Below are 25673 nucleotides of genomic sequence, written 5' to 3'. Positions count from 1 at the left end.
CGTCTCAGGGAAGCTCATCTGCATGCTCATCGTCCTCATCGGGGTCTCGACCTGACTCCAGTTCGTCGTCGTAACCGACTTGAGTGGGCAAATGCTCACATATTGTTCACAAACCAGTCTAAATCTGTGATAGTGAGCAATTCTCCTTTGCTGAGATAATCCATCCCACCTCACAGGTGTGCCATATCAAGATGCTGATTAGACACCATGATTAGTGCACAGGTGTGCCTTAGACTGCCCACAATAAAAGGCCACTCTGAAAGGTGCAGTTTTGTTTTATTGGGGGGGTGGGGGGGGGATACCAGTCAGTATCTGGTGTGACCACCATTTGCCTCATGCAGTGCAACACATCTCCTTCGCATAGAGTTGATCAGGTTGTCAATTGTGGCCTGTGGAATGTTGGTCCACTCCTCTTCAATGGTTGTGCGAAGTTGCTGGATATTGGCAGGAACTGGTACATGCTGTCTTATACGCCGGTCCAGAGCATCCTAAGCATGCTCAATGTGTGACATGTCCGGTGAGTATGCCGGCCATCCAAGAACTGTGACATTTTCAGCTTCCAAGAATTGTGTACAGATCCTTGCAACATGGGGCCGTGCATTATCCTGCTGCAACATGAGGTGATGTTCTTGGATGTATGGCACAACAATGGGCCTCAGGATCTTGTCACGGTATCTCTGTGCATTCAAAATGCCATCAATAAAATGCACCTGTGTTCTTCGTCCATAACAGACGCCTGCCCATACCATAACCCCACCGCCATCATGGGCCACTCGATCCACAACATTGACATCAGAAAACCGCTCACCCACACGTCGCCACACACGCTGTCTGCCATCTGCCCTGGACAGTGTGAACCAGGATTCATCCGTGAAGAGAACACCTCTCCAGCGTGCCAAATGCCAGCGAATGTGAGCATTTGCCCACTCAAGTCGGTTACGACGACGAACTGGAGTCAGGTCGAGACCCCGATGAGGACGATGAGCATGCAGATGAGCTTCCCTGAGACGGTTTCTGACAGTTTGTGCAGAAATTCTTTGGTTATGCAAACCGATTGTTTCAGCAGCTGTCCGAGTGGCTGGTCTCAGACGATCTTCGAGGTGAACATGCTGGATGTGGAGGTCCTGGGCTGGTGTGGTTACACGTGGTCTGCGGTTGTGAGGCTGGTTGGATGTACTGCCAAATTCTCTGAAACGCCTTTGGAGACGGCTTATGGTAGAGAAATGAACATTCAATACACGAGCAACAGCTCTGGTTGACATTCCTGCTGTCAGCATGCCAATTGCACGCTCTCTCAAATCTTGCGACATCTGTGGCATTGTGCTGTGTGATAAAACTGCACCTTTCAGAGTGGCCTTTTATTCAAAGGTTCAAAAGGTTTATTGTCATATGTACAGTAATCAATCAATTCAATCAATTTTTTTATATAGCGCCAAATCACAACAAAGTTGCCCCAAGGCGCTTTATATTGTAAGGCAAGGCCATACAATAATTATGTAAAACCCCAACGGTCAAAACGACCCCCTGTGAGCAAGCACTTGGCTACAGTGGGAAGGAAAAACTCCCTTTTAACAGGAAGAAACCTCCAGCAGAACCAGGCTCAGGGAGGGGCAGTCTTCTGCTGGGACTGGTTGGGGCTGAGGGAGAGAACCAGGAAAAAGACATGCTGTGGAGGGGAGCAGAGATCGATCACTAATGATTAAATGCAGAGTGGTGCATACAGAGCAAAAAGAGAAAGAAACAGTGCATCATGGGAACCCCCCAGCAGTTTACGTCTATAGCAGCATAACTAAGGGATGGTTCAGGGTCACCTGATCCAGCCCTAACTATAAGCTTTAGCAAAAAGGAAAGTTTTAAGCCTAATCTTAAAAGTAGAGAGGGTGTCTGTCTCCCTGATCTGAATTGGGAGCTGGTTCCACAGGAGAGGAGCCTGAAAGCTGAAGGCTCTGCCTCCCATTCTACTCTTACAAACCCTAGGAACTACAAGTAAGCCTGCAGTCTGAGAGCGAAGCGCTCTATTGGGGTGATATGGTACTACGAGGTCCCTAAGATAAGATGGGACCTGATTATTCAAAACCTTATAAGTAAGAAGAAGAATTTTAAATTCTATTCTAGAATTAACAGGAAGCCAATGAAGAGAGGCCAATATGGGTGAGATATGCTCTCTCCTTCTAGTCCCCGTCAGTACTCTAGCTGCAGCATTTTGAATTAACTGAAGGCTTTTTAGGGAACTTTTAGGACAACCTGATAATAATGAATTACAATAGTCCAGCCTAGAGGAAATAAATGCATGAATTAGTTTTTCAGCATCACTCTGAGACAAGACCTTTCTGATTTTAGAGATATTGCATAAATGCAAAAAGCAGTCCTACATATTTGTTTAATATGCGCTTTGAATGACATATCCTGATCAAAATGACTCCAAGATTTCTCACAGTATTACTAGAGGTCAGGGTAATGCCATCCAGAGTAAGGATCTGGTTAGACACCATGTTTCTAAGATTTGTGGGGTCAAGTACAATAACTTCAGTTTTATCTGAGTTTAAAAACAGGAAATTAGAGGTCATCCATGTCTTTATGTCTGTAAGACAATCCTGCAGTTTAGCTAATTGGTGTGTGTCCTCTGGCTTCATGGATAGATAAAGCTGGGTATCATCTGCGTAACAATGAAAATTTAAGCAATGCCGTCTAATAATACTGCCTAAGGGAAGCATGTATAAAGTGAATAAAATTGGTCCTAGCACAGAACCTTGTGGAACTCCATAATTAACTTTAGTCTGTGAAGAAGATTCCCCATTTACATGAACAAATTGTAATCTATTAGACAAATATGATTCAAACCACCGCAGCGCAGTGCCTTTAATACCTATGGCATGCTCTAATCTCTGTAATAAAATTTTATGGTCAACAGTATCAAAAGCAGCACTGAGGTCCAACAGAACAAGCACAGAGACGAGTCCACTGTCCGAGGCCATAAGAAGATCATTTGTAACCTTCACTAATGCTGTTTCTGTACTATGATGAATTCTAAAACCTGACTGAAACTCTTCAAATAGACCATTCCTCTGCAGATGATCAGTTAGCTGTTTTACAACTACCCTTTCAAGAATTTTTGAGAGAAAAGGAAGGTTGGAGATTGGCCTATAATTAGCTAAGATAGCTGGGTCAAGTGATGGCTTTTTAAGTAATAAGTAAGAAACGTATTTCCCTGTGCAATGAAATTCTCTTCTTTGCTGCTCTCACCGGGTGTCTATAATAATAGTCAAAATAGGCATTAAAAAAAGCATTAAAAAAAAGCATTAAAAGCATTAAGCATTAAAAAGTAAAGTAACAATAAAGGTGCAGTTACAGTATGAAGTGAAATGAAATAATGTGCAAATAGCAAGATTCAAGTATTAACAGTTAACAGTAAAGTAACAGTAAGGTGCAGTAACAGTGTGAAGTGACCCCAAGGGGGTCTGCTCAGTCCTTAGCAGCATTCAGCAGTCTGATGGCAGTGGGGTAGAAAGAGTTTTTGAAACGGGTGGTTTTGCATTTCACACTCCTGAACCTCCGTCCTGAAGGCAGCAGTGTGAACAGTCCGTATTGGGGATGTGTAGGGTCTCTATTGTGGACTCTCCAATGGTAGATGCTCTGCAGAGATGGTAGTGGCGTCCTCGTGATCTTTGATGCGGTCTTCACTACTCTCTGCAGGCGTTTGCGGTCATTCACCGTTGAGCTGCCATACCACGCAGTAATCGAGGTGGTGAGAATGGACTCAATGATGCAGCTGTAGGAGTTGCTGAGAATCTTGGGTGACATGCCAAATTTCCTCAGCCTCCTCAGGAAGTACAGCCGCTGCTGAGCCTTCTTTACCACCTGTGTGGTGTTGAGTGTCCCAGTGAGGTCACTACTGATGTGGACCCCCAGATATTTAAAGCTGCTCACTCTCTCCGCCTTGGATAGACAGTGGCTGATGAGGTTCCCTCTCCCTCCTCATGTCCACTATCATTTCCTTGGTTTTATCTGTGTTCAGGGTGAGGTTGTTGACTCCACACCATGTCACCAGGCCTTCCACCTCCCTCCTGTAAGCTGCTTCGTCTCCGCCGGTGATGCGTCCAATCACAGCAGTGTCGTCAGCAAACTTTATGATGGTGTTGTCGGGGTGAGAGGCGGCACAGTCGTAGCTGAAGAGGGTGTAGAGAATAGGGCTGAGGACGCAGCCCTGCGGGGTACCGATGTTGGTGGTGATGCTGGCTGAGGTCCTATTCCCAATCTTGACAGACTGTGGTCTGCCAGTCAGAAAGTCCAGAAGCCAGTCACAGAGGGTGGGGTGGAGTCCAAGGACAGACAATTTGTAGGTGAGTTTGTGAGGGATGACCGTGTTGAAAGCAGAGCTGTAGTCAATGAAAAGTGCTCTGATGTAAGAGTCTTTATTTTCCAGGTGGGAGAGGGAGGCGTGCAGGGCGGCGGCAATGGCATCCGAGGTTGACCTGTTGTGCCTGTAAGCGTACTGCAGGGGGTCTGTGATGTCCGGTATGCAGCCCTGAATGTATGACAGTACCACTCTCTCGAAACACTTCATAATGATTGGAGTGAGTGCCACTGGCCTATAATCATTCAGGCAAGATGGGTTTTTTTTTTTGTTTGCGCACATTCTCTCCACATTCTCTCTTTACAACATTCATTTGATGTTGTAAAACGTGCTTTACAGTGTGCGAGATGATTTTTCATGCAGGAATTTTTTTGGACCAAGTTTCAGGTTAATCGTGCATCCTGCATCGTGTAGTGTTCATGGAGTATCAGCTGCGGTCAACATCTGACGACCACCTCCTGATCGCCGATCGTATGGTCGAATGAGAATCAAACCTGTTTGATATATTATTGTGGTCGGCCGTCGTGAGGTTATCCTGCTGCTGAAAGCTACAAGCAGCATCCAACCGTTCGCACTGTGCCTGTGCAAACACTGCAGAGCTGTCTTGTAATAATGTTGTTATTATTATTATTATTATTTTGCAGTTGTTTTGTTTTTAAACTTCCTTTGTAAAAAAAAAAAAAAAAGCCATTTGCAAAGCAAAAAAGTTGATTTGACAATCATCTGACATAACCGGGGTCAAAATAAATAGAACACTGCCATCTACTGGTTCCCAGACACTGCCATGAACACTACTGGCCAGTAGATGCTAGATGGCAGTAGAGGCTTTCAAAACAAATTCTAGATAATCCCTGTCTGCTCACATTAAAAATGCGTGGAATTTAACAAATGCAATTAAAAAAATCAATGTCTATAAATGCAGAGAATATATTCAAGAGAGTTTTAGGCACTAAAGTTTAATGCTGTTGTCCGTGGAGCCTGAACAGAGTGTCTGAAATGCATTTGTCCTGTCGTGACGTACTGAGATTACATCATCCTACCCAAAATGCACTGCGGGGCAGAGCATGTGCTCACAAAACCTTAAAAATTAGCACATTACTTTAAAACTAAAACATATATCTGATATTTTACTTTATGAAACTTCAGACATGACAGTAATTTTAAATAACTTGTCCAAAATTAGTTTGGTTAAAATTTGAACCATAAGTTAAAAATGTATGCCTCTGGATGACTTAGGTCATATTGCCATCATATCGGTATGATGTTAAAGGAAATGGTTTTTTTTTCTTTTTCCTTTTGGGGCTGTTTGTCCTTTGTTTGCAGAGGATTGAGATGCTTTTTATACAAGCAGTTCTCTTCTGTTTGCAAAGGTTATAACTATGCGTCTGTTACAAAACTTTTAACAGGTGGGTGCTGAACTAATTTTAAAAATGCTTGTCGCTGTTCAGCTTTGTTTATTTTGTTTATCGGTTTAAAAGTTATCAGACAAAAATTAATCAGAAGATAATTGGTCCGATAATGGTTTTTTAAGTTATCTAAAAAGATAATCTGATACTGAAAACATTATCTTCGATAATTATCTGTTATCAGATTATCGGAAGTGTGCCCACCACTGGTGAAGATTAAGTAAATCTGATTTGAAAATCCAACTCTGCAAGCATGAGAAACCAGGATGTGTATTTTTCTTTTTTTCCCATACTTTTTTCCTTTCTTTTTTCCTTCACTTTGGGGATGGGTGGCTCGTGGGGTGAATACAACCCCCCCGATCCATCCCTTGTGGCTGCAATTCACGTCGCATTTTTTGTGAATCTGTTTTGGTCCAAACACTCAGTTTGGATTCCGTGTGTGTTTTGCTACATCTGTAATGGCTCATGCCCGAAACACACTGCACCTCACGTCACATGTGCTTGTATATTTATACCTAGCAGTGTTTTGGCTGCTGCTGAATTACTCCACATCACTTGTCTTTGTTAAAACCTTTTATTCCACACTGCATTTCATGTCAAAGGAAATCAGGCACATACCAGCTGACATGATTGGACGAGTCATCGAAAATTTCAACGTTCGTGTTGCTGCAGTTATTCGTCAAAGAGGAGCCTGGATAGAACATATCAACTATTAAGGACAGACCACCAAAAATGTTTCAATTTCTATCAAATTTGAAGGACATAATCTCCCATCATTCTGCTAATGTTTGGTGAAAGAATTTTCAAAATATCTCATCTGAGTAATAAATGAGATCAAAAAGAAAATAGGGCTTTTTTTTTTTTTTTGACCACCCTGTATATCCCTTGAATGAGAAGGCCTAAATTATTGTGACAGAAATATGATTGAATAAATGGAGGTTCCGTAAAACAGATTAAAAATATCTTCAGACAAAAAGATGAAAAATTAACACCCAAATTATCTGCTAATTAAAACAAATTGTAAAAAGTTTTTAAATGTAGTTAAACACTTCCACCAAATGTGACTGTGTAATATTTGTATGTATTGAGTGTTTGTGAGCATTTGAGAATGACTTTGTGACAGATGAACAGACAAATGCAAATTTATGAGTCGTTTTTGGACTGTCACAGGAGCAACTTGTTGTTACATGTCTATGTGATAGTAACACCAGAAGTTCCAGGCTTGATGTGCAATTCACAGTTGTCAGAATCATCAATAAAAGTATTAATTCTCATGGACAGTCCATGACAGCAACCATCAAACCTGCATCCAGATAATTCCTCTCCTAGTTGTTGGTGCATCTTTTGCGGTGCACTGCTGTATTACTGACTGACAGATGTACACTCATCTGGTCTCATGATGGAAGCACTTTGTGTTTTTCAAGAACAGAATCAAAAAACAGAGCTGGGGTCCACAAAATCGTCCCAACAGCCAAGGGCTGTGAGCATGGACCGGGCCACCGGGCCACCCACCCTCGACCGCCACCCAATCCTCTCTGCACCCGACCCCCATGGCCCCCTCTGCAGGTGGTGAACTCACAGGAGGGTGGGCCCATGTCGCTCTTTCGGGCTGGCTGAGCCCGGCCGGGCCCCATGGGCTAAGGCCCAACCACCAGGCGCTCGCACACGAGCCCCGACCGCGGGCCTAGCTCCAGGGTGGGGCCCCGGGTCCGCCATACCGTGCGACGTCTCGGTCCTTGATTTTTTACTAGGACTTCATCCACCTGGGGTGGATGAAGTCTGTCCTGAGTACCTTAAGTCTCTGGATGTTGTGGGACTGTCTTGGCTGACACGCCTCTGCAGCATCGCATGGAGATTGGGGACAGTGCCTCTGGATTGGCAGACCGGGGTGGTGGTCCCTCTGTTTAAGAAGGGGGACCGGAGGGTGTGTTCCAACTATAGGGGGATCACACTCCTCAGCCTCCCCGGTAAGGTCTGTTCCAGAGTACTGGAGAGGAGAATTCAACCTATGGTCGAAACTCAGATTCAGGAGGAGCAGTGTGGTTTTCGTCCTGGTTGCGGCACACTGGACCAGCTCTACACGCTCCATCGGGTGCTCGAGGGTTCATGGGAGTTCGCCCAACCCGTCCACATGTGTTTTGTGGATCTGGAGAAGGCGTTCGACCATGTCCCTCGGGGCACCCTGTGGGGAGTGCTCCGGGAGTACGGGGTCCTTTGCTAAGGGCTATCTGGTCCCTGTACGACCGCAGCAGGAGCTTGGTTCGCATTGCCGGTAGTAAGTCAAACCTGTTTCCAGTGCACGTTGGCCTCCGCCAGGGCTGCCCTTTGTCACCGGTTCTGTTCATTATTTTTATGGACAGAATTTCTAGGCGCAGCCAGGGTGTAGAGGGGGTCTGGGAACCACAGAATCTCGTCTCTGCTGTTTGCGGACAATGTGGTTCTGTTGGCTTCATGAAATCAGGACCTTCAGCGTGCACTGGGGCGGTTTGCAGCCGAGTGTGAAGCGTCCGGGATGAAAATCAGCACCTCCAAATCCGAGGCCATGGTTCTCGACCGGAAAAAGGTGCTTTGCCCTCTTCAGGTTGGTGGAGTGTCCTTGCCTCAAGTGGAGGAGTTTAATTATCTCGGGGTCTTGCTCACGAGTGAGGGACGGATGGAGCGTGAGATTGATAGACGGATCGGTGCAGCATCTGCAGTGATGCGGTCGCTGTATCGGACCGTCGTGGTGAAGAGAGAGCTGAGTAGGGGGGCAAAGCTCTCGATTTACCGATCGATCTACGTTCCGATCCTCACCTATGGTCATGAGATTTGGCTCATGACCGAAAGAACGAGATCGCGAGTACAAGCGGCCGAGATGAGTTTCCTCCACAGGGTGGCTGGGCGCTCCCTTAGAGAGAGGGTGAGGAGCTCGGTCACTCGGGAGGAGCTCGGAGTCGAGCCGCTGCTCCTCCACATCAAAAGGAGTCAGTTGAGGTGGCTCGGGCATCTTTTCCGGATGCCCCCTGGACGCCTTGCTGGAGAGGTGTTCCGGGCACGTCCCATTGGGAGGAGGCCCCGGGGAAGACCCAGGACACGCTGGAGGGACTACATCTCTCGGCTGGCTTGGGAACGCCTTGGGGTTCCCCTGGAGGAGCTGGGGGAGGTGTGTGTGGATCGGGAGGTCTGGGCAGCTTTGCTTGAGCTGCTGCCCCCGCGACCCGATTCCGGATAAAGTGGAAAAAAATGGATGGATGGATGGGGTCCACAAACTCAGACCGCGAGTTAATAAGGTTGACCAAAAACTTTATAATCATCTTACCTTGCCATATTACAATAGTTTTGACCACTTGAAGCGCAACTCCTTCCTGGATGGTGATGATTTCTTCATCTGGAGTGGGTTTGGGATCTTGTTCATCCTCCTCCAGCTGCTGCACGTCAGTGATGAGGGCTTCGTCAGTGCCGACGATTCTTCAAAGTTTTTGGACGTGACTCTTTAGATCAGGGGTGCCCAACCTTTTTTGAACCGAGATCTACTTTTAGAGTTGACAGTGTATCTAGATCTACCAAGCCATATGGAACGCCACAGCGTAGCTGCAATACAGTAGTGTTCAGAATAATAGTAGTGCTATGTGACTAAAAAGATTAATCCAGGTTTTGAGTATATTTCTTATTGTTACATGGGAAACAAGGTACCAGTAGATTCAGTAGATTCTCACAAATCCAACAAGACCAAGCATTCATGATATGCACACTCTTAAGGCTATGAAATTGGGCTATTAGTAAAAAAAAAAAAGTAGAAAAGGGGGTGTTCACAATAATAGTAGTGTGGCATTCAGTCAGTGGGTTCGTCAATTTTGTGGAACAATCAGGTGTGAATCAGGTGTCCCCTATTTAAGGATGAAGCCAGCACCTGTTGAACATGCTTTTCTCTTTGAAAGCCAGAGGAAAATGGGACGTTCAAGACATTGTTCAGAAGAACAGCGTAGTTTGATTAAAAAGTTGATTGGAGAGGGGAAAACTTATACACAGGTGCAAAAAAGTATAGGCTGTTCATCTACAACAGTGGTCTCCAAACTATTGTAGAAAGGGCCGAGAGGGTACAGGTTTTTTTTTTTTTTGCAGCCACTGACTCCAGCAGGTGATTTCACTGATGAACTCATCTCACCTGCTCCAAGTGATGTTAATCAGTGAAATCACCTGCTGAAGTCAGTGGCTGCAAAGAAAGCCTGCACCCTCTCGGCCCTTTCTGGAATAATTTGGAGACCACTGATCTACAGTGATCTCCAATGCTTTAAAATGGACAAAAAAAAACAGAGACGCGTGGAAGAAAATGGAAAGCAACCATCAAAATAGATAGAAGAGGTTACAGTTTTGCCAAAGAACACATCAACTGGCCAAAAGAGAAATGGAGGAATATTTTGTGGAGTGATGAGAGTAAAATTGTTCTTTTTTGGTCCAAGGGTCACAGACAGTTTGTGAGATGACCCCCAAACTCTGAATTCAAGCCACAGTTCATAGTGAAGACAGTGAAGCATGGTGCATGGTGCAAGCATCATGATATGGGCATGTTTCTCCTACTATGGTGTTGGGCCTGTATATCACATACCAGGTATCATGGATCAGTTTGGATATGTCACAATACTTGAAGAGGTCATGTTGCCTTATGCTGAAGAGGACATGCCCTTGAAATAGGTGTTTCAACAAGACAATGACCCCAAGCACACTAGTAAACCAGCAAAATCTTGGTTCCAAACCAACAACATTAATGCCTCGCAGATGTGAAGAAATCATGAAAAACTGTGGTTATACAACTAAATACTAGTTTAGTGATTCACAGGATTGCTAAAAAACCAGTTTGAACATAATAGTTTTGAGTTTGTAGCGTCAACAGCAGATGCTACTATTATTGTGAACACCCCCTTTTCTACTTTTTTTTAACTAATAGTCCAATTTCAAAGCCTTAAGAGTGTGCATATCTTGAACGCTTGGTCTTGTTGGATTTGTGAGAATCTACTGAATCTACTGGTACCTTGTTTCCCATGTAACAATAAGAAATATACTCAAAACCTGGATTAATCTTTTTAGTCACATAGCACTACTATTATTCTGAACACTACTGTAAATTGTGCACCAATACAATAACACAATTTTCTGGCAGGTTTTAACAATAATAATGCATCATTGAAGTAAATGTGCATGGTGGAAAAGAATAAGCACAAGTAGGCCTAGGACTGGCCTCAAGTTGGAAAACTTTTTCCCTACCTTAGTGGGACTTCTGGCCCAGAGAGGAGGAAGCTGGTCTCTCCTCGTCTGGACAGTAGGAGCTGAGTGCAGCCGTAAGCAGGCACTCAGGCATTCTCTGTCTGCATTAGATTCCACATTTGGACATTCATGTGAGGTTTTGCTCTGGATTTGAGCTCAATGTCATTTTTCAGTGTGAGGATCCAGGTTGAAGAGTGATGCTACTTTGCACACTATACAGTCCACATCTATATTTTCCCCAAATGGAAAACAGAGAAAACTGACAACAGACTCTTTGAATGCAAAGTCAGTGAAGCGCCTTTTCAAATTCTGACAAGATGCTCTGCAAGTGATCATCATAATGCGCACTCTCAGGCTCCGCCTCGTTTGTGTCCATGTGTGGAAAGTTCTGCAGGTCACACTGTTGCAACTTGCTTGATAGCACATGTAATTTGCTTTTAAACTTGCTTTCAAATCCAAAAGCTGTGCATATTCAGCATGGTTTGAACATTTCAAAAATTATTTAATTTCAGGCAGAAGACCGTTCCAGAAATGTACCTCTGCTGAACCACCTAACGTCTGGGTGCAGCAGATGTGCGTCTCTTCCAGCTCTGAACAGAATAAATGTGTCCTCAGACTCCTGGCCTGAACAGAACACCGCAGTCTTGTTTACCACATTCATCACTCTTCATATTTATGGACCCTGAATCATTGTGCTGCTCGCCAACTTTTCAGTTCCTGGACTTTTCGAGCAAGCAGAGGGGATTTAGCCGGGTTAGCACTAGATGTTAGCATTGTATTTCTTGTGAATAGCCTGAAATGCCGCTCCAAATTCCCTTTCTCCAGTAAAGCGACATTTATAATACAGATAAGACAGATGGATTTGCCATTTGAATAAATGGAAGAATAATACAGGATGAAAATTATAATTTATCCACCATAGAAGCAGAGTTCTTCTTCTACTCTGGCGTTTAATGGCAGCCGGCATCCTTGTTGCTGCATCAGTCTGTTATAGCAGCACTAAGTTCTCCCGACTTAGTCCAGTGACAGATTTTTTTTTTTTCATGCTATCGACCGGTAAATCGCGATCGAGTGGTTGGGCACACCAGCTTTAGATCCTTACTGCTGGTTCAGGTTGGGCCGGAATTTACACACACGCTTGACACAGGACGATCGCATCCAAAAACTTTGAGACATCTAGAATTGTCTGCACTGATGATCCTTCCCAAAGAGGATGTTTATACAGTAGTCTAAATTTCTGGGGTTCAGAAATCAACCACGAATAAAGCCGGAACGCGCGTTAACGAGGTTTACCTGTACTGTTTTTTCTTTTTTGAAACATTGCACGTTGAATTGCATTGCGTTCCTGACGTGCAGCCCTGCGGATGTCACATTAATGTTCGCATATTGTTTCTTTGTGTGTGTGTGTGAGCAGAGCTGAACAGCGTGGAGCTGCAGGGCTGCAGCAGTGACAACAGTCTGAACAGTAACGCCAGTCTCCCCAGCGTCCAGAGTCACCGGCACCACAGCGAGCGGAGGGTGGCCAGCTGGGCCGTCTGCTTTGAGAGGCTGCTGCAGGACCCCGTGGGAGTGCGGTACTTCTCGGTACTGGACCAGTACATGACTGGTGTTCCCCAGTAAATGCACCAGTGTCGCCAACTGAACGGTCCCCACTAAGAATCGGTCCGCCCCTGCCATCACTGCGCATGCGTCATCAGCCATGGTTCATGGATTATCACCTTGTTTTTGCTTCAAACTGCACTCCAGTCATCATCTGTCTCAGCCACAGATATCTGAAGCTTTTGTACAACAATCATTGCCACATAAATTCAGCATTAGTCATAATAAAAGACGATGAAACGAGCAGAGTGGCACGGCTACACGAGCTGCGTCGGGTCATTTCAAAGCGTCACTGAGTTTCGCCTCGTTTCTGCGTAAAACAGCCTCTTTTCTGCTTAAAACTGACTTTAGAATGAGCTGTAGAGGTTTTACTTTGTCATCTGATGGCTAATAATGTCATTAATCCATTTGATCATGTGAAGACGAGCTGCTGAGCTCTGAAATGATGCATGTGCAGTGGAGGCGGGGCAGACCGTTAGGTCTGCGACACCAGGTAACAATAATATAAATGTTTATTCTTTGCAGCTGCTGCTGCTGCTGCAAAAACTTTTTGTCAACTCATCCAAATATGAAGATTCAGAAAAAAACAAAACAGATTGTGTGTTTTGTAGAAGTTGCTGCCATCTACTGTTGACTATCTCTCAAAACTTGATTTGACACGAGACAAATCACTGAAATGCATTTTCCAGATCTCCATTTACCTCATTAGAGAATGTGCATGTGGAAAGTCCATGTGTTGAGACACACACGCAGAGTGTTCATACCTCCTTTTATTAAACAGTTTGGTGGTGATTATTGGACTGTTTGTTGTCTTTTCATCGTATGAATTTGATCAGTTCTGTAATGCCACAGTGACATTTGTCTTTGTGGTTAGTTGATTAATTGGTCAGATTTTTTTTTTTTCTGTACTCTTAATCCCCATTAAAATTGTTTGTGCTGCAGGAGTTCTTAAAGAAAGAGTTTAGTGAGGAGAACATCTTGTTCTGGCAGGCGTGCGAGTTCTTCAGCCATGTCCCCGAAAATGACAAGAAGCAGGTAGTGATTGACTTCACTCACACACACACACACGCACACACACACACACACACACCACTGTAATAGAGATCGGAAAAACTGTTCACTCATTCTTCCGTGTCTCCGACGCTCACCCATTCTGCAGCTTTTCTCTACGGGCCAAAGAGATCTATAACAGCTTCCTGTCCAGTAAGGCCACCACACCCGTCAACATCGACAGTCAAGCTCAGCTTGCTGACGACATCCTCAATGCTCCCCGGCCTGATATGTTCAGGGAGCAGCAACAGCAGGTATCATACCTCACACACATCTCAGTAACATATCTTTTTTCTAGGGTCTTTTCTAAATTGATAAAAACTGATGAGTATACTTCTAGAGTTCGTTTCATAATGTCTCAAAACGTACTAGGATCCGTCAGTCTCTTGGCTCTTCACATTTTTCATCTGATGACTTCATGAATTTGTTTAGAGAGTCACCCTTTATCTCCAGCCATGACAGCAAATCTGTTATTTCCAGATGGGGCTTCGGATTGGTACTGTAATTGAGATTATGACTGCGCTAGATGTGCTGCTTGTCTTCTTGATGCATTGCTAGTCAGGCTTGTGACGATGTTTGGTGAACACCGGGCCCACTTGTTGCATATGTTCTAAACCTCCTGCTCACAAACGAAAGCAACAGCTGGAAGCTTAACGCTACTTGATAAAATGTACGAGGTTGCTGGTGAATTTTAGCCAAATTTCCATTTGTTCGTTGTTTTTATTAAAAAATTTGCAGAAAAGTGGTTGTTAAGCAACTTTTACACATTTGTCAGATGATCTTTTGAGTCTTTGCCAGTCCACATTTAGGGTACGCTCTTCAGCAGACGTGCCTGTCGTTAAAGATGGGAAGGATTGTTGCTGGATGTGGAATTTGATTCCACGTCATCGGTGTTGCTGGTTATAAGCGCAGCTGTTGAAACAATTGACGGACTGAATTGTGTTGGAAGAGGACTAAGAATTATTTTGGCATTTTTGATCAGGTACTTTCATGGTTAAGATCGTACTTATTAGGTCGATTACGTTGTTTGTTGATTCTTCACATGCTTTGGATCTCAAATTAGATACGGACTAAATGGAACCGTATTCCTGAGGTGGATAGTTAAAATGTTTAAGTTTTAACTTTTCTAGTTGTCCTTTTTGAGTTTTCTCCTCCTTTTCTTGTTTTCTTTATGAAAGTTGTTCCCCTGCTTCCTGATTTGTTTGTTCAGTTCATGTTCTGTCTTTACTCCTTGTTCGTCCTCTTGCCATTATGTTTTTTGTCCTCGCTTCCTTATTTGCTTCATCTCTCTGTATTTTCCCCCTTCATTTGTTTCAGTATTTTCTTGTGCTCTCTCATTCTTTTAGATCTTCAACCTGATGAAATTTGACAGCTACACACGGTTCCTCAAGTCTCTGCTCTACCAGGAGTGTATGCTGGCGGAGGTGGAGGGTCGACCTCTTCCTGACCCCTACCACATCCCCAGCAGCCCCACCTCCAAAAACAGCACCACAGGCTCCGAGCGCTCCAATGTCTCCACGCCAAAGAAGGTAACGCACATAATGATATAAAGGAATAAAGGGAAACATGTCAGAAAAACTGAAATTATGTCTTTCTTTGAATTAAAATGCTTCATTAACCTCCGTAAATCTATCCCTGTGTTTCAAACATTTGTCACTGCTTGCATACTGTACACTAGGGGGCCCTGCAGACCCTCTTGAATGTTTGACAGCATCAAACATGGTTGAAGTTGCATTAATGTAGCTACTGCAAAAAAGTCAAATATTTGATGAGTAGATAAATAACGTTCTTCTTATTCTTATTCTTAATGGGTGTTCATGGTGTCCTTTTGCCTGGGGATGTGTCTCGCTAGATCTTTGGGTAGACTGTCCCCGTCATTTCTGGTGGTATTGCTCCATTTTGTCCATATCAATAAGTTTTCAGAAAACTGACACAAATACAGACAAAGTGAAGGCAGAAGACAGATTGAAGGCTCTGTCTTTGTCCGTATTTAAAGTTGAGCCATTAGAATTCACCATTCACAAGTCATTATCGACACAGCGGTCGGTGATGTTGAACTGTTACTGAGAACTCGGTGATCGACCAAACTGAATCCAGGCACTGTGAGTTCACCTTTATACCACACCAATATTCCCTGCAGCAATTGTTCAGAGCAGATCTTTAATGTTGTCTTAAACTAAAAAACAAAAAACCTCTTCCACACATGGAGCCAGTGACATTCACAGAAGACAGTCGGCCCAGCAGCGGCTGAGACGGTACTACTGCGATGTGTATTTAAAGATGAATATTTACACATGTTTTTGATGAGGAGAATTTCTGTGTCACTCTGTTCATGTGGTCTCCAGCATCGTGACTATGTTCATGCCATCGTCTCTCCTCTGTGGGCTTTCTGTGGGTTTTCTGTGGTCCGACGCAGATGAATAAATAGTTGTATTAAGACAGACATTGGCAGGATGAGATACTTCTTTGCCTGCATTCAGCTATTGATCACTTTTGTCTGATAGGACGATAAGAAGAACAAGTCGGGCCGTTCGTTGAATGACGACAGTCGAGATGACACAGTAGACCGACGGAAGGGAATGTTCTTCTCGTGGTCTCGCAACAGGAGCTTTGGAAAGGGTCCAAAGAAACGAGATCTGGCCGACTTCAACTACAGTCAGTACTGTTTGTTGATTTCAATGCGTTTGTTCTGTTAAAGCAGTGTTTTCCAAAACTGGTCCTCATCACCCTCATCAAAGTAACGCATATTTTAAATGTGTCATAAATGACTCAAAGCAGATCACATATTCTTTGTCCTTCTAGTCTCTATTGATGAAGTGATTTATGTTTCAGACTTCTCTGGCACCAATGGCCGCCGCGAATCCCAGGGGTCTCTGTCTTCAGGTGCCAGCCTGGAGCTTGGACCATCAGGATTGGGGAGGAACGAGGTCAGTGTGCAAATAACGATCACGTGCACAGCGAGCACACAGTCTGAGGAAAAACAAGCTTCCTCGTCCCGTCATTTAACTTAGTTCATCTCATTTTAAAGTCCGTTCACTTCCAGCACACGAAGAGTCTGTTTGATCTTCTCTGAATTTCCATCTGGACTGTCCCTGGACTGTTTTTCACTCTCTCCTTCTGTATCCTCTTGCAGGGTGATGTTTGCCGCGGCACAGTCTCAGTGGAGCGCGGTGGGATTAGCGCCCCTCTTAGGCAGTGCAACATAAGCATGCCAGATGGCTCGTGCTGTTCTGTGCCGCTGGGGGCGGGTGTGTCCATCAGGGATCTGCTGCTGGGTCTCTGTGAGAAGCTCTGTATCAACCTGGCAGCTGTAGACCTCTTCCTGGTTGGAGGCGACAAGGTACAACATGCAAAACTGAGTACAGATCTGAAGAAATACCACACATTTGTAATGAAACAGCGCAGCAGACAAGTGGCCAATTACAACATGCTAAAATTCTGACTATTGTCCAAATACATATGGACCCAACTACTTCAAAATCTTCTCCGGTCACATCAGCTCAGTGCTCCGACAGCTCCACCGATTACTGCCAAACCACTAAACCTGTTTACAGCATAGAGAAGGTAATAAGAGTTTATAACAGTTTGGTCTGTAAATATTTAGACACAGAAGAATTTACTGTCACATATCACAGATCACCTGGTCTGCTGTCTGTTAACCGAAGGGTCGGAGGATTGATGCCCAGCAGTTGGCATTTTTCAGTTGTTTCACATTACTCAGAAACAGTCCGTAACCATGGCAGCACTGATCGACAGCCACATTAAACTTGACCAGCAGACTGAACATCTTTCTGGTTTCCTGTCTTTCTCATCACAGCCACTGGTTCTGGACCAAGATTGTATGACTTTATGCTCTCGGGACCTCAGACTAGAAAAACGCACTCTTTTCAGGTACATTAACATGAAGTGTTGTTTTTGTATTTGCACATTTGTATTGTGTATTGCCATTAATTTTAAGGTGGCAGTAATTAAACCATTACTTAAAAAGCCATCACTTGACCCAGCTATCTTAGCTAATTATAGGCCAATCTCCAACCTTCCTTTCAAAAATTCTTGAAAGGGTAGTTGTAAAACAGCTAACTGATCATCTGCAGAGGAATGGTCTATTTGAAGAGTTTCAGTCAGGTTTTAGAATTCATCATAGTACAGAAACAGCATTAGTGAAGGTTACAAATGATCTTCTTATGGCCTCGGACAGTGGACTCATCTCTGTGCTTGTTCTGTTAGACCTCAGTGCTGCTTTTGATACTGTTGACCATAAAATTTTATTACAGAGATTAGAGCATGCCATAGGTATTAAAGGCACTGCGCTGCGGTGGTTTGAATCATATTTGTCTAATAGATTACAATTTGTTCCACAAGGTTCTGTGCTAGGACCAATTTTATTCACTTTATACATGCTTCCCTTAGGCAGTATTATTAGACGGTATTGCTAAATTTTCATTGTTACGCAGATGATACCCAGCTTTATCTATCCATGAAGCCAGAGGACACACACCAATTAACTTAACTGCAGGATTGTCTTACAGACATAAAGACATGGATGACCTCTAATTTCCTGCTTTTAAACTCAGATAAAACTGAAGTTATTGTACTTGGCCCCACAAATCTTAGAAACATGGTGTCTAACCAGATCCTTACTCTGATGGCATTACCCTGACCTCTAGTAATACTGTGAGAAATCTTGGAGTCATTTTTGATCAGGATATGTCATTCAAAGCGCATATTAAACAAATATGTAGGACTGCTTTTTTGCATTACGCAATATCTCTAAAATCAGAAAGGTCTTGTCTCAGAGTGATGCTGAAAAAACTAATTCATGCATTTATTTCCTCTAGGCTGGACTATTGTAATTCATTATTATCAGGTTGTCCTAAAAGTTCCCTAAAAAGCCTTCAGTTAATTCAAAATGCTGCAGCTAGAGTGCTGACGGGGACTAGAAGGAGAGAGCATATCTCACCCATATTGGCCTCTCTTCATTGGCTTCCTGTTAATTCTAGAATAGAATTTAAAATTCTTCTTCTTACTTATAAGGTTTTGAATAATCAGGTCCCATCTTATCTTAGGGACCTCGTAGTACCATATCACCCCAATAGAGCGCTTCGCTCTCAGACTGCAGGCTTACTTGTAGTTCCTAGGGTTTGTAAGAGTAGAATGGGAGGCAGAGCCTTCAGCTTTCAGGCTCCTCTCCTGTGGAACCAGCTCCCAATTCAGATCAGGGAGACAGACACTCTCTCTACTTTTAAGATTAGGCTTAAAACTTTCCTTTTTGCTAAAGCTTATAGTTAGGGGCTGGATCAGGTGACCCTGAACCATCCCTTAGTTATGCTGCTATAGACGTAGACTGCCCGGGGGGTTCCCATGATGCACTGTTTCTTTCTCTTTTTGCTCTGTATGCACCACTCTGCATTTAATCATTAGTGATCGATCTCTGCTCCCCTCCACAGCATGTCTTTTTCCTGGTTCTCTCCCTCAGCCCAACCAGTCCCAGCAGAAGACTGCCCCTCCCTGAGCCTGGTTCTGCTGGAGGTTTCTTCCTGTTAAAAGGGAGTTTTTCCTTCCCACTGTAGCCAAGTGCTTGCTCCAGGGGGTCGTTTTGACCGTTGGGGTTTTACATAATTATTGTATGGCCTTGCCTTACAATATAAAGCGCCTTGGGGCAACTGTTTGTTGTGATTTGGCGCTATATAAAAAAATTGATTGATTGATTGATTGATTAATTATTCCCTCAATAATGAAACTCATTAGTTTTGGGCACAAATTGTATAAGTGTAGTGTTGCTTGATTTTAATTTACTTCCAGATGCAAAGTGTTGCTGTCAGAATTTCTAACAAAATATTATATTCAATTGACTCCATTCGCCCTATTGAGGTTTCAAATCCCGCAAAATCTCGCAAAACGTCAGAGAGGTCACCACGTCAGTAACATTGACAACTGCATTGAGATGCTCTGATCAGGCTGCACTTTAACCATTGCACACAGACAACAGCATGAACATCGCAACATAAAACTCTTTGTATATTGTGCCTAAAACTCTCGAGAATATATTCTCTGGGTTTTTAGACGTTATTGTGTTTGTTTTATGTAAATATGCTAGAAGCTCAAGTTGTCTCTCCGTTATTTTCAGCAGGAGTTGCTGTGAGCCGCGATCGCTTCCTGTTCATGTCATTCTGGGGGAAAGTGAAGTTTGCTCTTTAATGTCCTGATATTGTCGTTTACAGCACCGTTTGTCCTCTTTGTTCAAGAGTATTATATATAAGGTGTCTGAAATTCAGTTTATTAAATTCCACGCAGATTAAACATAGCAGACAGGGATTATTTGGAATATTTGTTTTACCAAGTTTTCAGGTTCTCATGCAGCAGTCTCTTATTAATGTGATGAAAAGCAGAAAAATTTTGGTAGTTTAATGTTCATTTGCAATTGTCGTCATGTGGATTCTCTATGTTGTTTAGACCGCAGCAACTCTCTGGCACGCAAGGGATTATGGGATATCTCAATAGGGCAAATTGTACTATATGATTTATTTATGTGTCACGTTTCATTATTCGGTGAGGAAACGCTGTACATCCTAAACAATATGATGCATATTGATGATATGCGAGTTATGATGTGATTCAAGGATGATACTTTTTATTATGGAACCACAGAATCTGATACAGTTCTTCTTTGTTTAGTGTTGACGTTTATTTTCCACGATAAATTAGAATAAGCTAAATTGCCATTGCTTACCTTCAAATACACAGTTTATACTGCAGTGCTGCTGCAACTTGGCACTGCCCCAACTTGGCACTGCCCCTGCTTGCCTTTTGTTCATCACTGGGGGCAGCACCACATACATTAGCAGAAAGAGCAGCATAGAAGAAGTGGGGAGCAGCTGTTCTAGGCTGTTAGCATAGCATACATTTCCTTGTGCTGAAATTTGTCTTTTTTTAATGTTTAAGCTCCTCATTTTTCTTCTTTATTTTGTTATTATTCAAGTCCGTTGTGCAACGTGCTGATGTGCAGCAGTGCAGAAGTAAAAACAGGCACTTAACAAGCGCTTAAACTGACGTGCTCATGCTGAACCCACAAGAGTTTGACCTGTGGATGTTGCAGAGGATTTGAAGATGAAGAAGTTGCAGCATAGCGGCTTCACTTAACTGATTCACAGTCTCAAAATCGGACCACCGACTGGTTCATAGCACAGTTAGACTGAACCAGTGGTCCATGAATCGATGTAGATGTATCATTTACTGTAAAAACAATTTCTGATTTGTGTTGTGTTACACCTCCTAACCCATGTTTGAGTCCCAATTCTGTTCTTTCTTTTTCCAGACTAGACTTGGTTCCTATTAACCGGTCAGTGGGCCTAAAAGCAAAGCCAACCAAACCGGTGACTGAGGTCCTGAGGCCTGTGGTGGCCAAATACGGGCTGCACCTCTCTGATTTGGTAGCACATATTGTAAGCCCACACGAAAGCGATCTGCTTGGAACCACACAGAAATACGTAACGAGCGTGGCTGATGAAGATTCTTTTCTGTGTGTTGCAGAGTGGCGAGTCGGAGCCGTTAGATCTCGGTCTTCCTATATCCAATCTGGATGGGGTTCGAGTGGTGTTAGATGTAGCGGAAAACATTCCAGGAAAAGGTAAGAAAACCAGAAATGGAAAACCAAAACAGTTCTTTTTTTGGACCAGTTGAGTGACATTTGTCCCACTCTGCTTCCTTTACTTCATCCAGCAGACAAACAAAAAGTAGCTCCTTCCAGAAGTCAAGTTCTGGCCTCCACGAGTAGGAACCAGCCGCCCACAGTAAGACCTCGTCCACGGGCTGCTTTCACGTTTCCTTCTTACCCTGAATGTTGCTTAACCCACTGAATGTGTCCACCTCTTGGTTGATGATGTCACACTACTAAGTGTCTGCCTCGCCATCTTCAGTGACTCCCATCTGTTTGTATTGTGTTTAAAAACGTGCACACTCGACGCCTGTTGTGTGGGTTTATGTGCATTATTGCTGCGGAGCCTCAACCCTCTCTCGAGGTTCCTAATGTCCTCTTACTGTGGTCTGCCTGTGGCTGAACACTTCCTTCACTTTTCTTTCATGGTTTGCTGGTTCTCTTTCTTCCATAACAAGCCCACTAGCCAGGCGAAAGAAGCCCCGCCTCCTTCTGTGGCCTCAGGGACTTAGGAGGGGCTGTAGTTGGTGGCGGTGATGTTTTGGGGTCCTGACAGGGTTTTATTGTTATTACTGGGATTTTACTGGTTTGATGGCCACCTTAAGAGGTCATTAATTGGTATTTTTGTAGAGGACTGTCTTAGATGGGGCTGTAGTGTGGTTCTAAGTTGTAGTTCTTTTTGGTGTTGGGTGTGTGCGAAGCTGATGATGACTTGGTTCTCACGGTGTTGGACAGTGTGGTTGTTTGACTGAGACTCCATATTCTTCTTCCTCTTATTTAATGCCACTGTGTCACCTTTTCTCATTGAAATCAGTTTTCTTTTATTTATCTTAAAGAACTGTTCTGGCCATTTTGTATGTTTTAACCCAAAATATAAGAGTAACAAATGCCTTACCGCTGGATCTACAAACTGGAACAGTGATGTTTAAAAAAAAAAAGCAAACGCTCTTGTTTCCTACCTTTGATAAATGGATTGGTATGTTATTAAAATCAACTTGAGATTTTAAATGTTGTAGTACAGGCAGGTGGCCACCAGGCCGAGGCTTTGGGAATGAAACAAGCAAACTCATTTCAGCTACATTCATACAGAATCCTTCCTGCAGGGTTTTGTGGATTTTGGCTGTTATTTGCATTTTAGAACATAACCACAGATGAAACCATCGTGACTAAAACGGACCCCATTCACTCTCTGCCTCACTGGACCACCCACCTCTGTTTCATTTTCTGTCTTTGGTAAATAGTAAATGAAATGGTAAATGGACTGCATTTATATAGCGCTTTTCCATCTGCATCAGGTGCTCAAAGCACTATAATGCCTCACATTCACCCCGATGTCAGGGTGCTGCTATACAAGGCGCTCACTACACACACCGGGAGCAACTACGGGATTAAAGACCTTGCCCAAGGGCCCTTAGTGATTTTCCAGTCAGGCTGGGATTTGGACAGAGGATCTTCTGATCTCAAGCCCAACACCTTAACCACTAGACCATCACCTCCCCTAAATCCAGATAAAATCCCTTCTGCAGTGTTGTGTGGAGTTGTAACAGTTTTAGAACATCACCAGTATGAAACAATCAGAAAATAGCTGCTCTCTGTTTTAGTTCATTTTTGTGCAGAAACTCTGTCACTCTTCTGATTTCAATCATCCCACCCAGCAACCAATAACCATCCAGCAGGTGGCAGTGTGGAGCAGGTAGCAGGCAGGCCTATAGGATTTTCCATAAGCAACGCAAAGTTGCTTGTTCAGTTGAAGTGGTGTTTGCAACATCACCGTTCCAGTTGTGTGTATGTGTTGGGACACAGTTGTCCATAATGTGCTGTGTTTGCTATTTGCATATTTTGGGGTCAAATATGCAAAATTACCTTTTTAAATTGTCTTAATTAAGCCAGTGAATTGTCAATCATGCACTTCCCATTCCACGCTGATGCAAATTGCTCTCATTGTGCAATTTGTCACCGTCGCCTCCATCAGTGCTGTAGGTCGTAAAGTTTCAGCAAACAGACCTGATCTTCCGTGTCGTAGCTTGTGTTCCCGTAGTCGAACCATCATGACTCCTGATCATCGGGGCCCTAACGCCCTGCTCCGCTCTCCTTGTGGCCCTCAGGGGGAGGACAGGCCATCAGGCAAAGCCGCTTCAGCCCACCCCCACGGGGAAAACGGCAAGGCTGGGCCCAGCCCGGACCCAAGCATCCAGCTCTTACCCACCCACTCTGTTTCCCTCCATAAGGCTCCAGAGAAAAGAAACCAGAAAAAGATTAATATAGACGAAGCTGAAGTAAAGAACAAACAACCTCTTCCTCTTCTTTTTTTGTGTTCTTTGTTTTCCCTGTAGCTGTGTTGCAGTGATCACACTAACCCTTTTGCCTGTCTGCGATTCTGCAGCAGCAGCACCAACGCTTTCAGAGCTAGCTAGCTACACATAGCGCAGTCACCTCTGCTCCTGCTAGCTGTGACTTGCTCTGCTGCATGATTCCTGACTGACTGAATGCATTTACTGGCATTTTACTGGGCGTGGTATTCATTTGTGCCTGTGTGTGTTTGTGTGTCTGACGTGCTCACGCCTGCAGAGTTCTTCGACCTCATATCCAAAGCTCAGAGCAACCGAGCAGACGACCAGCGAGGCCTCCTAAACAAAAGTCACCTGCAGCTCCCAGAATTCCTGCGCCTGTCCCCGGTGTCTCGTCCCTACAACCCCGAGCCCCAGCTGCTCCACCCCGAATTCTCAAAAATCCCACCAACGGCAACTTCCCGAGCAGCAGTTGCCGGGGCTACAGGTCAACAGCAACAACAGGGGAAGCGGCTCCACCTGCTCAACGCGAGTCATCAGTCGCAGAGTTTGGACTCAGCACTGGGCACTGAGAGAGTAGGTGGGAGGAAGTCCAGGCCACCTTTTCCCGGAACGCTCTCCCCCATCCAGCCACCACAGGGCGCTTGCCACGGCCTCCTCCAGGAGAGTGGCAAATCAGTTCAGATGCTGGAGGAGGACGCTTTGTCTGATCTGACTCTGGTGGGTGAAGGAGACATTAACAGCCCCAGCCTCACCTACGTCACGCCCTCACCTCTGCCCTGCAAGCCCCTCCCCCGACCCCAGCAACAAGCACAGGACGGTCCACCTACCTCAGGTACTCCTTCCATCTGAACCCCCTCGATCCTTTGAACTTTCACCTGCAAGTGGTACTGGATGCCGTCGCAGACAGTTTGAGGTTCCTGTCTCCTGACCTTTTTGGGTCAGTCCTCAAAAACTGATTGGCTGCTCCCAGAATGCATCCTGGTCTCCTCCCTTCTCTTTATGTTGCTTCACCGAGAAATCTCTGTGACTCCATAAAGTCCAGTTGTTGGTAAATTAACAACATAAAAAAACTGTTTGAGTCAAATTGGTGATCTTGTGAGTTGAGATGAAACTCGTAAATTTTCACCACATGAAGGGAGGACAACCGGATGCAGGAAACGTGAAAAGGACTTGCAGCTCGTACCTGCGTGATGTGGATCTGTGTGAACCTTTGAGTGGAAGTGCTGTGGATTGTTTTTTTTTCCTTTTCAAGGCCCCAGGATGAGCTCAGAATAACGTGATGACCAATGCCAAACTCTCACCAGCACCCCTAGTGTACAGACTCTAATGATGCACTTTAGCCTCATACACACAACTCTCCACATTTTTACATCTTTTGTCTTTTCTCTGTTGTTTTTGTACTTCAAAACTTCCCGCTGACACTAAAGTCCATGAAGGTGTTGTGAGCTGCAGATCTGCTGCGTATGTGGTGCGATCTGTTCTGTACATCCAGAGAGAGAAAAGCCATACCTGTATTGGAAAATGTATTTATTTTCTCACAATTTTAGGCTCTACAACAGCGCCCCCTGTTGTTACACACAGCGGTCAGAATGTTGTTGATTCATTTTTCATGTAGGCAAAGAATTTACTGCTGTCGTTGGTTTACCGTGATGCAAACAGCTGCTTTCGGTTGTTCTGTATTAAACATGAGCAGCTGTGACATCTCGCCGAGTTCAGAGGGTTTTCCGAGGCCGGCATTCTGCTGAACACAGATGATCACAACTTGGGACAACTTCTTAAAATTGTGTCTGATGTAAATATGGAGCTCTGTGCACAGCACCAAATGCAGAAAGGAGGAGCTGCTGTGGAACAACCATCAGAGGTGCAACAAGTTAACGTCGCGGCACAAAATGGCGACAGGTGTGAGAGCAGCTTAATATTCTACCACTGGGAAAAATAGACCCTACAGTCACATTAGCTTTAAGCAACAGCGGCAAAGTGACGACTTATCGATCATTTTCAATCACAACGGGCATTTTTGCTAGTGACAAAAGATAATAGTTGCTGTGCCGCCAGCTAGGAGGAGCCAAAATAGACCA

The 25673-nt window shown here is 44.2% G+C and overlaps 1 protein-coding gene across 1 annotated transcript in view; it reads left to right on the top strand.

The window, feature by feature from the left end:
* The window catches only part of rgs12b (regulator of G protein signaling 12b), an 85846-nt gene extending 60173 nt beyond the window's left edge, over positions 1–25673 (top strand). The window contains 15 exon segments of the mRNA XM_034187632.1: positions 12416–12585; positions 13543–13636; positions 13762–13904; positions 14997–15179; positions 16155–16305; positions 16483–16577; positions 16784–16990; positions 17468–17541; positions 20966–21092; positions 21181–21277; positions 21370–21440; positions 23410–23579; positions 23871–24003; positions 24005–24104; positions 24107–25673. Of these exon segments, the coding sequence (XP_034043523.1) occupies positions 12416–12585; positions 13543–13636; positions 13762–13904; positions 14997–15179; positions 16155–16305; positions 16483–16577; positions 16784–16990; positions 17468–17541; positions 20966–21092; positions 21181–21277; positions 21370–21440; positions 23410–23579; positions 23871–24003; positions 24005–24104; positions 24107–24444 (2153 nt within the window). The 3' untranslated portion in view covers positions 24445–25673.

This window comes from Thalassophryne amazonica, chromosome 15 (assembly GCF_902500255.1).
Source record: "Thalassophryne amazonica chromosome 15, fThaAma1.1, whole genome shotgun sequence".
NCBI classification, from domain to species: Eukaryota; Metazoa; Chordata; class Actinopteri; order Batrachoidiformes; family Batrachoididae; genus Thalassophryne; species Thalassophryne amazonica.
This window is presented reverse-complemented; position numbering and strand designations above follow the sequence as displayed.